The sequence below is a fragment of the Linepithema humile genome, chromosome 4, assembly GCF_040581485.1.
Source record: "Linepithema humile isolate Giens D197 chromosome 4, Lhum_UNIL_v1.0, whole genome shotgun sequence".
In the NCBI taxonomy this organism is placed as follows: Eukaryota; Metazoa; Arthropoda; class Insecta; order Hymenoptera; family Formicidae; genus Linepithema; species Linepithema humile.
In genome coordinates, this window is record NC_090131.1 from 21,861,982 (window position 1) to 21,875,152 (window position 13,171).

At 42.5% G+C, this 13,171-nt stretch overlaps 2 protein-coding genes across 3 annotated transcripts in view; one reads left to right on the plus strand and one right to left on the minus strand.

The window, feature by feature from the left end:
• The first annotated feature begins 141 nt into the window (after positions 1-141).
• LOC105672201 (cysteine sulfinic acid decarboxylase) lies at positions 142-5,748 on the plus strand. The gene is made up of 8 exons (XM_012366972.2): positions 142-568; positions 1,838-2,022; positions 2,454-2,748; positions 3,234-3,422; positions 3,486-3,550; positions 3,846-4,035; positions 4,250-4,419; positions 4,489-5,748. The coding sequence occupies exons 1-8, from the start codon at positions 350-352 to the stop codon at positions 4,733-4,735; spliced, it is 1,560 nt and encodes a 519-aa protein (XP_012222395.1). The 5' UTR covers positions 142-349; the 3' UTR covers positions 4,736-5,748.
• Positions 4,830-13,171, minus strand: part of Sema5c (Semaphorin 5c) — a 91,900-nt gene continuing 83,558 nt past the window's right edge. For both annotated transcript variants that reach the window (XM_012366969.2, XM_067352855.1), the window contains 12 exons: positions 12,007-12,214; positions 11,567-11,772; positions 11,205-11,304; positions 10,416-10,615; positions 9,401-9,886; positions 8,880-9,168; positions 8,254-8,617; positions 8,018-8,100; positions 7,613-7,933; positions 7,110-7,515; positions 6,805-7,010; positions 4,830-6,729 (listed from right to left, as the gene is read on the minus strand). In XM_012366969.2, the coding sequence (XP_012222392.1) occupies positions 6,526-6,729; positions 6,805-7,010; positions 7,110-7,515; positions 7,613-7,933; positions 8,018-8,100; positions 8,254-8,617; positions 8,880-9,168; positions 9,401-9,886; positions 10,416-10,615; positions 11,205-11,304; positions 11,567-11,772; positions 12,007-12,214 (3,073 nt within the window). In that variant the 3' untranslated portion in view covers positions 4,830-6,525. The remainder of the gene's footprint in view (positions 6,730-6,804; positions 7,011-7,109; positions 7,516-7,612; positions 7,934-8,017; positions 8,101-8,253; positions 8,618-8,879; positions 9,169-9,400; positions 9,887-10,415; positions 10,616-11,204; positions 11,305-11,566; positions 11,773-12,006; positions 12,215-13,171) is intronic.

Below are 13,171 nucleotides of genomic sequence, written 5' to 3' on the forward strand. Positions count from 1 at the left end.
TAACGACCAGAACGAAACACGCGACGTCATAGAAATTACACGAGAGTATTAAAATTATTGATAACACACACACTGCTCAGTCGACCGTCAGATATACAATAAGTCCAGTCACGTGTAAATTATTTAGAACATTTAGCACGCGCTAATAGCACTTCGATAAATCGCGGAGAAGGAAAATGCACGAACTGTAACTCGTGCGTAACAGATGCGTGAAGAACACGCGCAGAACACGTGGAGAACGGCAGACGTAAACTGCGCAACCAAACGATGAACCACCGAGATTTATGCACGCATGATGCGCTTTTAACAACCGTGACAAAGAACGATTCGTTCGTCTTGGTAAGTCGAAATGGAAGGGGTCCAACAAGCGAGTCGACGGATTTGTCGACTGGTCAGTTGGCGGATATCCTTGCTTCGTTTCAGTATACTATTCACGATGGCTGCGACAGGTAGTAATGGTACTGTCGATTTACTGGAGAAACTCTTGCAGATCTTTAAAGAGGAACGAGTGTTCGATCGATCTGGCGATCAACCCGTCGTGCAATTTGTTCAACCCAAAGATTTGCAGGTGAATTAGCAATTTCTGTCTCTTATTTTCTTTTGATGTACTGTTTATTTACTTTTGATGTATCTGTTTAATGTTGAAAATGTCTCTACATTAAAATTTTTTCTATTTTTATTATATTACAGTTAAATAATAATTAATAATATAATATATCGCATATCGTATAATATCATGGCATTGTTTATTTTGTCTATTTTATTGTTTTATATCGAACTGTATCTAATGTCTGTATCACTTTCTAATATTGCGCACACTAATGTTGAATCCTGATGGAAAAAAACATAAAATATTTATTCATAAAATAATTATTAACATAGCATGAATGAAACGGAATACAGATAATTGCAATATATAGGTGTGTGAGGTCAACGTTTGCAGTTTTTATAACGTAATTACCAACCGATGTTTACCAGACAGATTGTCGCTTTCTTCGAGGAACTTTGACATGCATGATAACATGTCGTTTTTTTTCAAGAAGTTCCTCAGTTGATTATGGTAATATGTTGAAGCAGAAATCGTTTTGGATCTGCATTAATAAACATGCAAATTCGGACAGATATATATATATATATATATATATATATATATATATATATATAAGAACCTCCAGATAATCCAAATAATAATTAATAATATAACATATCGCATATCGTATATCATGGTATCGCGATAGTCGGATTTAAATATTGTTTTTAAATACCGTTTAGTTGCTGATAATCTGCAGCCAAAAATTCTTTTAACATTCAAAAAGAAAATATTCTTAAAGTGAAAGGGAAAATTCCTCTACAGATATACTCTCACAATTTCCTCTCTAGCGAAGAGGATTTCTCTTAATTTTAGTTTGTTCATACATTTTGTTTCTGAGTAAAGCGTGTGAAAAGGCAGACAGCATCGTTTCCTCTAAAAACAAGCACACATTAAAAGAAGAATAAACATTAGAGGAATAGAAAGTGGAGCATCATAGAGGTTGTCAAAGGTTATATGTATCGCAAATCTTTTCGTGATAAACTTGAAATCGTAAAATAACGTTTCCTCTCCTCGAGTGTGTCTTCTGTTCACATTTGCTTGCGCAAAATCTATTACAGATTACAACGCATTACATTGGTTCGATCTTTGATTAATATTTTGTCATCGATAACTATTAGACGATTTAATCACCGTCGCACGATCAATCGCTAATTTCTATAAATTTCCTTTCCATTACAGAAAATTGTGCTAATTTCGTAGAATATTCATCGTCCTTTTCTCATTTAACGTTATTTCTGTCTTCAGGAAAAGATTTCATGCTCTTTGAATGATAAACCAGCGAGCGATGAGCAAATCGAAGCGGTAATACGACAAGCCATACGATATTCTGTGAAGACGTCCAGTCCTCATTTTCATAATCAGCTATATGCTGGCGTTGATGAATTCGGACTGGCTGGCTCCTGGTTAACGGAAACCTTGAACACTAGCCAGTAAGAATAGTTTCAAATTTCTAAAAAAAACATTTAAAAACATTTAGGAATAATTAAAAGTTCTAGGAAGAAATGTATTTAACATTTTCTTTTCGTAATACAATAATGCTGTCTCGAAGAAACATTAGATAATCAAAATCATTTCGTTATCGTATCTCGTAGAAATACTAGACACATAATATTGTTAACCCAGTTCGCGTGGCAGACAACACATGAACCCATCGCAATTTTAATTAACACACACCGAAGTTCTTATCATCATTAAGAAAGTTTGCTTTCATTAGGAAAATAAAGAGCCCACGTGTTTTCTTTGATAACGACTTCAGAAATACAAACAGCTTTAGCGATCGCAACGATGCTATTACTACCATCTAACCAAAGAAAAAAAAAAAAATATAATAGCGAGTCATAATTGCGAACATTCCTGCCAGGTACACCTACGAAGTCGCCCCCGTATTTACTTTAATGGAGCGAGAAGTGATACGAATGTCATTGACACTGGTAGACTACCCGCTGATGCCGGATGCCGATGGTATAATGAGTCCGGGTGGCACCATATCAAACATGTATGGAATGGTGCTGGCCAGATACAAAAAAGCGCCAGAAGTAAAGAAAAAAGGAGTTAACCATTTACCACCGCTAGTGTGTTTTACGAGCGAGGATGGTCATTATTCGATTATAAAAGCAGCTCACTGGTTGGGTTTGGGCACCGACAATGTTTACAAGGTATTTTCAAGGATTACACAAATATTTATTTTTTACCGTCCATATGAGCTTGCCACGTTAACAGTCCAGTCAACAAAATATTAACAATATTGACAGATTGACAACAAATATGATGAAATTTGCTGTCAATCTAGCAATCTGTTAATATTGCTAACATTTGGCTATCTGGGAATCTTCATTTATAATTTTTATTTATCATATGTTTATCATATATGTAATAAATTAAGTATTTAATTATCAATATATAAAAAAGAGCAACAAGAGCCGCTGCTAGATGTACGTGTAGAAAAACACATTTCAATACAAATCAGAACATACGTTTCGGCTTGATATTCAAATATTTAATTTATTAAATACTTCTCTTTTTCGACTTTAAAAATATATTGATATATGAAATAAATTTTATCTCTAAGCTAATAATTAAAATTATTAATCATTGCAATTTGCAAACATTAATTGTGCAAACTTGCGTTCTTTCGTTCCAGGTGAAAACGGACGAGCTTGGTCGCATGAAACCGGATGATCTAAAGAGACTCATAGCGAAAGCGAGGGCTGCGGGATGCACACCGTTCTTTGTGAACGCTACCGCTGGCACTACAGTGCTCGGAGCTATCGATCCTTTGCCAGAAATTGCCAGAATTTGTCAGGATGAAGGCCTCTGGCTACACGTTGATGTATGTATATGACAGTTGTTAATTTGGGAACAGACATAATTCGAAAAAGAAAACCTATTGTAGGCTTGTCTCGGCGGTACTCTGCTGCTCTCGAAGAAGTATCGGCCTCTGCTGCAAGGCATCGAATTGTTCGTAATTATTTTTTCACTAATGCTGTCGAGAAAGGAAAAATATATAATTCAAAGTAATTATTTGCAATTGATTGAGTAAATAATCGTCATGTCAATCCTGAATGATTGTTATTTACATTATTTTACTCGAAACATTGTTTAAAAGAACGCTAAACGACGTTTGTCCAAATAAAATGGAGATTTAAAAGATAAAAACTTTCCTTTCTGCGACGTTAGAAGTATTTTAACGCGAAGCAACGCGGATTCGCAGTTTTCTCTGACCGATTTTCCTTTTACAATCCGGTTGATTCAGATCAGACTCGGTGGCATGGAATCCGCACAAGATGCTCGGAGCACCGTTGCAGTGCTCCTTGTTTCTAGTTAAAGGCAAGAATGCGTTGCACAACGCAAACAACGCCAGTGCAACTTACCTTTTTCAGCAGGACAAATTTTATGACGTCAGTTGGGATACGGGAGATAAGAGCGTGCAGTGCGGCAGAAAGGTAACTGCAAGTCGTATGGAATATTCATTATTGCATTAATGCAGATTTTATTCGTAAAAATTTTAAATTAAATAATAGTAAACTCTACGAGGCATTTAAAAGACTTCTAAAAAAAAGACATCCAAATCAAAATATTGTTTATACATCTTTACAATGTTGAAAAAAAATTATAAAATTATTATTCCATTTTTAACATTTGACAACACGCTTCAAGGTCGACGCAATGAAATTTTGGTTAATGTGGAAAGCTCGCGGCACGAGTGGTTTTCGGCAATCAGTGGACCACGCGATGTCCTGCGCGGATTATTTTCTAAAACGAATCAAGGAAACCACTGGCTTCCGATTGGTGCTGCCTGCTTATCAGTGTTGCAACGTTTGTTTCTGGTAAGTGATCTCGTTATTGAAAAATCGGTGATTTCTCGATAACGTTTATCGTGACGTGAATCGTTTTAGGTACATACCTCCGAGTATGCGCGAAAAGGAAGAGAATGAAGACTGGTGGCACAAATTGTACGTGATCACAACTACGATAAAGAAACGTTTGACGTTGGAAGGATCTCTTTTGATCGGCTACACGCCTTTGCCGCAGAAGAACATTGGCAATTTCTTTCGCATGGTCGTGAACTGCCAACCTCCGCCCACAGAATCGTCCATGGATTACGTTATCAGACAGATCGAAAAATCTGCGGCCGATTTGTAGATAAATATTTATCTCGATCTTTCTTTCGCTCGCGAATATAAAAGTCCGTTCTTATCAAAGAAGATAGGCATTCGAAGCAACAACTTGTAGAATCTAAAAAAAAGAATATTGTCTTTATTGCAAACGAGTGCGTTGGGTATAAGATGCATCGGATATAATAATTCTTACTCTTATATATACACGATCTTGATATAATAAGACTTCGTACTCATGTAAAAAAATCAAACGTCGCAGTTTTACATCTTTTTTTCTTCATGTATCATCTTACATGCTGCGAATTACATAAATTCGTACTTAAGAGGTAACTTATACGATCAAATTCTTTTAATTAGTCGTTTTGGAAGACCTCAATTTTCCCTCTAACAATAAGTGTCTAAATGAAAAATTTGGCTCACCGTATAGACGCGGCAAGTAATAAGGCAATTTATTTTAGGGGATTGCGTAAACGTGATTCGCGAGCGCGACTCAATGTGAGCCAATGTAAACGCAATCGTCGCGCAACGTATGTGTGTTCATCGTTACACATTCATTATATAGTATATACTCCATCATCGTAAAGCTACGTTTAAGAAGACGCATTTTTACGTATATACAACTCCGTATCATGGCACTACGTTACTCAGTATAAAATTCGATACTTCTTCTATGAATAAAATATAAAAGAGGCAAACTTTCTTTCCAAAAATGCATACTTGTGTAACACATTTTTTGTATTTGTACAAAGACTATCAATCGATTCTCGGCAACCCGAGCGTCTGCGTGATCGCGGTTTAATAGACGCACTTCTTCATATTTCTCACTTGTTATCTCGCTCAAATAATAATATTAACGGAGAAAAAAGATAATAAGAACGCGCGAGAGTGTCAATGCGCAAAAAATATGTTTCGTATTGCCTTTTTCGCCTCATTAATATTTTTATTGTTATAAAACTATTCTGCCGCACGAATAATGTTATAAATGTATGAAATATGTGTGAAAATGCATTCACAAATAAAAGATCAAATGAAACTTTATACAGATGAAAAAAAATGAATGCCCAGGCGTGTGCGGGATTAAATCTCTATCTCTCTTTCTCACGGATATGTACAGAAACAAAAATAAACTCTTAAAAACTCTCTTGAAACAACGGCTTTTCTCTCGGGGGTACGTTGAGTTATTGCACCGCTCGACAAACGACATCGCAAAGTACCACTCTACAACTATGTGTATGCTGTAGAGCCTAAGACATTAAGGCAATTGGAGTAATATCGCTGCGTCTCTTTCGAAATGTATATCTCATCTTTATTGCTCAGTATTGAGCAACGTTGTCAGTGGAGTTGTGTCGTTAAGCGCAACGTTATCATTAACTAAACGAACACGCCGGAGAATGTGTACATCGGGTACTTAATACTAAGAATGTATAGTCTTGCAGACAGGCGTTTGCTTAATCGATCGTATGTATGCATGTATCGTCGAAGATATTGTCGCCTTAATTTAATTAAGTAAATACTCTCAAACCTTTTTCTCACAGACTCCTTCCGTCCTCTTCATCATTGTTTGCACTTTCCTGATTGCAAAACACGATCACTCTTCCGGAAGTCCGTTCTCAAGTCTCACATGTTAATGTCGACCGAGCGTTAATCGATCAGCACTATTTATATGCAGCTGCCAAGTGCGTGGAATGAGTTAGTATTCGCGATCAGCAACATCACAATTTGCTGTACGAATAAATCACTCGAAAATCACGTGGCTGGAAAGACCAGCTGGCCATCCACATGACGTTGATACACGATTCCATGCGGATCGCTCGTTCAGTAGTATTTGTCCTGATCGAGATCGGCACGGATATGTTGCTGGCCGTGACTGTTGCGCTTCAGGGTGGCGGATTCATAATCGAGACTCTTCGGATACAGCTTGGGACTCCCGAGACCGTTGACATTGGGATTGTTCTTACCGCGCAGAGTGCCATTTCCGTTGGTGCTGCCCGAGAAACTGGGCTGTCGCTTCGCGTTCACCTGTAAAATTAGTCCCTTCAAAGCATCTGTGTCAAGGACGCGCTAGTACGCCCGCGTACGCGCGCTCCTTCTTACCTCTTTCAGCGGCACGGTGACGTAAGGATTCTGTTTGCTGATATAATGCGGACTCCCTGGAATGCGCGGCTTGCGTCGCTTCAAATAGCAGAAGCACAACACCGCGGTTAAGGCCAAGCCGATGATAAAACTTGTCACGCAGCTGCCCACCACCGCGCCCACCGTGACGCCCGAGCTCTCCACGCTCGAGGGCAGCGCATTAACATCTGGAAAAATGTGTGCGGTGTGCACAATAAGTTTATCTTCCAGAGATTTATCGTGTGTGACGTCTAACGAAATATAAAGAGATCTATCAGCCAACTCACCGTTGTCTGTGCAATCCAGAAGACAATCGCGTATCTCATGATTCAGACCTTGACACATGCCGGGTCCGTGATGGAGACACGTTCGCTTTCGGTGCTGCTGACGATCGCCGTCGCACGGAGTCCACTGCGACCACGTGTCCCAACCGATCAGCGATTCGCAACTGGGCGTCTCGCAGGTCTCCCTGACCAGTCTGGGACCGTTGCAGCTCTCCGGGCCAAGGCACTCCCTTGTTCTCGTACGCACGCCGACGCCGCAGCTCACCGAGCACTCGGACCATTCTGTCCAACACGACCATTGACCCTCCGTCACGATACTGGCGGAATTACTGCGGCACGCGTGTAAATTGCAGGCTCTGCTCTGAGAGGCGACGCCGGTCTTGCAAACCGGCGAGTCGCATTGCCTTATCTGCAAAAGAGTAACACATGTTAAATCGTGCGGGTGATTTTTCAAAGCGCCGCGTAAAGAGGTACATTTGTACGTCCACCGCTGTGTAAACACTTACTCTACGTTGAATACCCCGTCCGCAAGGACGGTCGCACGGCCCCCAGGCGGACCATTCGCCCCAGCCACTCTCCACGGGTTCCGTGTATTCGTCCTTTCCTCGCAAGCAAGACCCGTCGTTTCTGCAATAACGCTCCTCCTCCTTGGCGAGCTGCACTCGCACGCTCGAAGGATCGCTTGTCTGCGCGCGACAGCTAAATCGGAAACGCTTCTCCACGTAACCCGCACTGGCGCTTTGCAGACTGGCGTTCACGGCCAACCAAGGAGTCCATCCGGAATACCGTTTCGTCTCGGTGCACTCGTGAGTGTTACAGTCCTCATACTGAAATACGCTTGCTGTTATTAAGCGAATCTTTTATTTGATTATAAAAAAAAATATTTAAACATATTTTTTACTAAAACTTGCCTGAGTATCGCATCCAAAACATTCGACAGGCGATCCTTTCTTCGGCGATGTACTCTCGCAGATTCTCTTTCTTAAACGTATTCCTGTAAAGTAAGAATTGGATTTTGTAAACGCATGGATTATTTTTGTATTATAGATGAAACAAACATCTAAAATGTATCGTGAATATTTTCTCAAATATTTCTCAGCTTTTGTCATTTATTAGGATGCTACTGTAATTATACTCGGATACTCACCACCGTTGCACGGCCGCGAACATGCGTGCCAATTGCCCCAGGACGTCCACTGGCCGGCCTGAGGCAGGGTGGTTTTAACAAGGGCAGGACAGGGCGGCCGATCGATGCACACGGTGTCATCGTGATCGTGGCCGACACAAACGCGCCCACCAAAGGCGGGTGCCGGATTTGTGCAGGTACGCCGGCGGGTTTTCATTGCGAAACCGCAAGTCTGAGAGCATTCCGACCAAGCTGACCAAGCGGTCCAACCGCCGTGAACGGTACAATTTGTTACTCTGACACGCGCACCCGTGCAACTCTCGCCACCGTGTTGCGGCGGGGGATTGTTGCATTCTCTAGTCTGACACTGACACGTGTCACTTTTCTGTGGGTCAAATGTAAATATTACTTTTTCGATACCATCACGATAAACAAATCCAAGCTGTTTATTTAAAACGAAACACGAGACTGCGTTAAAAGTATAGGCTCTCAAATTTTCGTCTTGCATATTTTACGATAAAAAGAGCTGCTCACTTGTTGCCAAATATATATTTAACTTTATCAACTGCTTATGATTAATCTTATTAAGCAAGCAAAAATGGAGCAAACTCCATGGCGATGAATAATAAGCAAACATATATATCAACCTCCGAGTATTCGTTGTGCGAATGCGAGTGAGCGTGACCGTGTCCGGCCGATTGTTCCCCCTGGCCATGTTGACAGGGCGACCAAGGACTCCACGCGCTCCAGCCACCGTCAACAGGGTCGGTGAGCACCGGGCACTTGGTGACCTCCTGATGCCAATGATTCGCCAGGTAATTCTGCTTCGGTGCCTGCGCACACTTCATGAGATGCTCGTTCCATCCACAATACGGCTCCTGGGCGTTCAAGCACGCTTGGCGGCTCCGATGACGATAACATTGAACGGCGGGCACGCTGCATAGCAGAAGGCATTACGATGCGATTTAGCGGAGCATTTAGAAGCGAGCGCGAGTTATTTATTATCGAAGACAACTGTTGTGCATAATTTGCGCGATTACGTAATACCGGTTATTTAAAAACGTAATTTGCAATTAAACGACATTTATCACATTCACAGCGTGATATCAATCGTGATTAATAACAAACGTTCGTGGAAATCCGCGGCTAATGATGGTTATCGTCTTACCGCAAGAGACCGATCTCCATGCCGACGTAAAGACTCTGCGTGTCCTTGAGAAATTGCAAGGTCATCGGCGACGAGGGCAACGGTCCCCAAATCTCGACGATGCAGGTCTCGTGCGTTCTGGGCAAGACGGAGATCTTCTTGATCAGTCCGGTCGCCGTGGCGACGTAGAGGACGGTGACGCTGCGGTGCAGCTTGGTCGGCGTCACGTCCACCGCGATGTGAGTGAATCGCTCGAGGGTCGCGGTGTGCAGCGGCTCCAGCGTCGTGCTTTGCACCGCCTCGTCCATCAACTGGTAACGCTGATTGTCCATGATCTGATGCGACGCGGTGCTCGACGGCGAGCCGCAGCGTTGTCGATTATGATGCGCGACCGGTCTCCTCTCCCAGGCAGCGCCCGCGTTTTCCTGATACTTGAAAGGCCCGTTAAAACTAGCGGTGATCGCTGACATGTTGAACGCGCAGATCGCCGAGCCCGCGATGCCGTTACTGCGGTAGGGAGAGGAAAAAAAAAAGAATTCCATTAAACCCAGTCGCTCTTACCGGAGAAATTACGTATCCAAAAAAATAAAAGAAAGGTTCTGCTAATTTGATCGACGATGCGACAAAGAACATAAGATGGAGAAATTAATGACCATGCGTAACGCCGAGGAAATGACTTCGGATAATTTCGGATATTAGAGATAAACGAAGGATGTAAATTTCTACATAAATATGCAAATCGATAAAACCCGACGAGTCGTATAAAATAGAAATAAAATTGTTGATTTTGTAATCATAGCAATTAACTCATCGTTTGATTAAAATCAACGAAAATCATTTATCGTGGCCGGTTAATATTGGTTAAATTTAATGTGTAAATCAAACAGAGGCAACGAAATAAAATCCTATTCACGTATCGCATAATCAATTTGTCATTTACCATCTCTTGCGTCCCCCTGAAGTTTGTGCGCAGACATAAACACAGACGATAATTAATGCGCCTTCGGATTAATCGGACTGATGAACGGATACTCACATAGGAGTCGTAAAGGTCGCGTAAACAATTCCCTCTTCCGGATGATAGGCAGCGCCTTGGATCTCATCGTAATAGAATGGGAACTCGCCGGGAAGCGAGCAATTCAATCGGGCTTTACTGAAGGTCGTCCATACGTCTTTCATCATGATCTGCCCACCTCGATCGTTCTTACAGACCCTCGCTATCCTCGAATATATTTTCTGCAACCATGCGTCGCAGCGTACGGTTAAGCCTTTTCGTGATAAGCACAAGCTTTAATGGCGCGTAATAGACCGTACATTATCATCGTGCTAATCTGCTTAATGGAACAACACCGAGGCTCGAAAGACATTTCAAAGGTATATAAAGTCCTCTTGATGGCGTTTTAAATATCCTCTCGGACTTTTGCGTCGCACGTGGTGCCGAATAAATTAATCCACCGCGTGCGAAGCAGAGTTCAACCTCGCGTTTGTTCACGATCAAGACGCGATCCGCGCAACCGGATGCAGAATGTTTCATTAAAGCTATCCCTAGGCCGGCAATTTGAGCGGCGATAGGCTGAGAAAATGATAAACATCGCCGCGAACTAAGATCACGTCGGAGATGGCATTTTTTTGCCGCGAGGAGGGAAAATCCGCGACGCGTCTCTCGTTTCGACCAGCACCGTAAGCGGCTAATTATACGCCTGACGCAAGTCAGCGGAGACGAGATCGCTAATCGCGCGAGCGGCTCCTCGCGTGTTCCTCGCGAGGATGATGGAGGACGCGCGCGCGCGATCACGGTGGATTACCGTACGGGCATCGATCTTACCTTGCCGCAGTTGATGTATTCCACGGCGGACTCGCGAAATAGAAAGTACACGTGATCCTCCGTCTCGAAGCTGCCGACGAACTGCGGGTCGTTCAGCCACCTAAAAAGGAAAGCGCAAGCTAGAGAAAACGGGTTCCACAGTGCGATGAATATTCAGACGCGAATAAGTGAGACGCGCAAATTTCGGAATGCAGTTACTACGACGAAATTCGTCTCGTCTGTTCTCGTCAGCGAATGTAGAAATCGTGAAGACGGATTGTGCGTATGAAAGCATATGGGCGTCTCACTTTTCAAGATTGATCGATGGACTTGTCGATGTAACGGTGTTTGTTAGCAATCTCCAAGTCTCGTGCTAAACATACTTGGAATCGTATTGTCGTGTCCTGAGGTTCGGCGACGCCAGCGTTCTGTAGATCGCGGGATCGGCTCCGGAGAAATCGGTCGGCGCGCCGGCGAAGAGCCCGCCGGTGGAACCCCTCGACAAAAGTGCCGTGACGTTCGCATGCGGCGAGTACGGACACATGGCCACGCCCGACATCTCGCTGGTTACGCTCGTTATATTCTCGATCTGCAAACATAATTGCTACTGTATAGAACTGGGCTCGCTAAATGGCGCAATCCCGTCGTCGCTTAAATTCAGCTTTACGCGGCTAATGATGACAACCTCCTCTCATCGACAGCCGTAACGATTCACAAGAACCAACGAAAAGTAATTTAAAAAAAAACAAAAAAAAAACATAGAATTCATTATTGTGGACGAGATTCGGGATCCGTTCGGACGAAATTCTTTCAAAGTCCTCACCTCTCGCCACGCGCACCACGGGCTGAAGGCGTAAGTGCCGCAAGTGAAGAGACTCTTGCCATTGCTGAGGAGCACCTTGACGTAATTACGACAATCCTCGACGCTCTGGCCCTTATTCTGACAGGTGTTGACCTTGTCCTCCGGCGCGGACCACGTAGCGTGCTCCAGGTCTGTGAGTGACGTCAGCGTCAAGCGGTACAAATTATCCCTGAAAAGACACGCTTTATTTACATTTTCATCAACGCTCCTCGCGTGTCATTAAGCGCGTCCCATATACAGCCGGACACTATTAATTCGTTCGAGCTCTCCGGTCCAATCACAACTGTCTGCCGCTTGTCACATTTGTAACACTTTTGGCACATCTTCGAAATGAACGGAGGTCTCTCAGCAAATATTCTACGATAAATAAAAATAAAGTGATTCCGAATCTCAAATTTATTTCCCTCCAGTTCGTAAAAATCTCTCATAGACTTTAAAAGAATCGCCGTTCGTCGCGTTTGCCAGGCTTTTAGTAGCACACTCTCAAAATCGGCAGAAGTTTCTCCGCGAATATTCTTTGAATAATGAAATTAATTAATTCCGGATCTCTAGCTTCTTTCGGTTCCTCGAAAAAAAACAAGTATCTCGAAGAATTATGAGCTTCAATGGATTCATAAGAGACTTGTCGCGTTCGCAATGCTCTTAGCGGCCTCAAAATCAGCGGAAGTTTCTCGACAAATATTCTATGACTAATGAAATTAATCAATTTCGGATCTCGGATCTTCCTTTCGCTTGGAAAACTTTTGAAAAATTATGAGCTTTAATGGATTCATAAAAGATCGTCTCGGACGTTCGCAACTCTATAAATGGATTTTATTAAAAAATTATTAGAACGTCTCGTTGAAAGTCGCGTAGTAACTGATAATAAAGGATGTCGACGGCGATATAAAATGCGTATCTCAATTTTTAATTGAGAAGATATAACTAACGATTGACAATGATGACGACGAGTAACGACCACGGTTTCTCTCAAGCTACGACGCGTATCATATTCAACGAGGTCGCCGTAAGCCAGCTAGAATACTGGACGATGTTGCCCGTCTCGCATCTTTCCTCGAGATATTTGTACAAGGTTCGCGCGTGATTTCCGGCCATATTCATGAATTTCTCGACGGCACGCTTGATT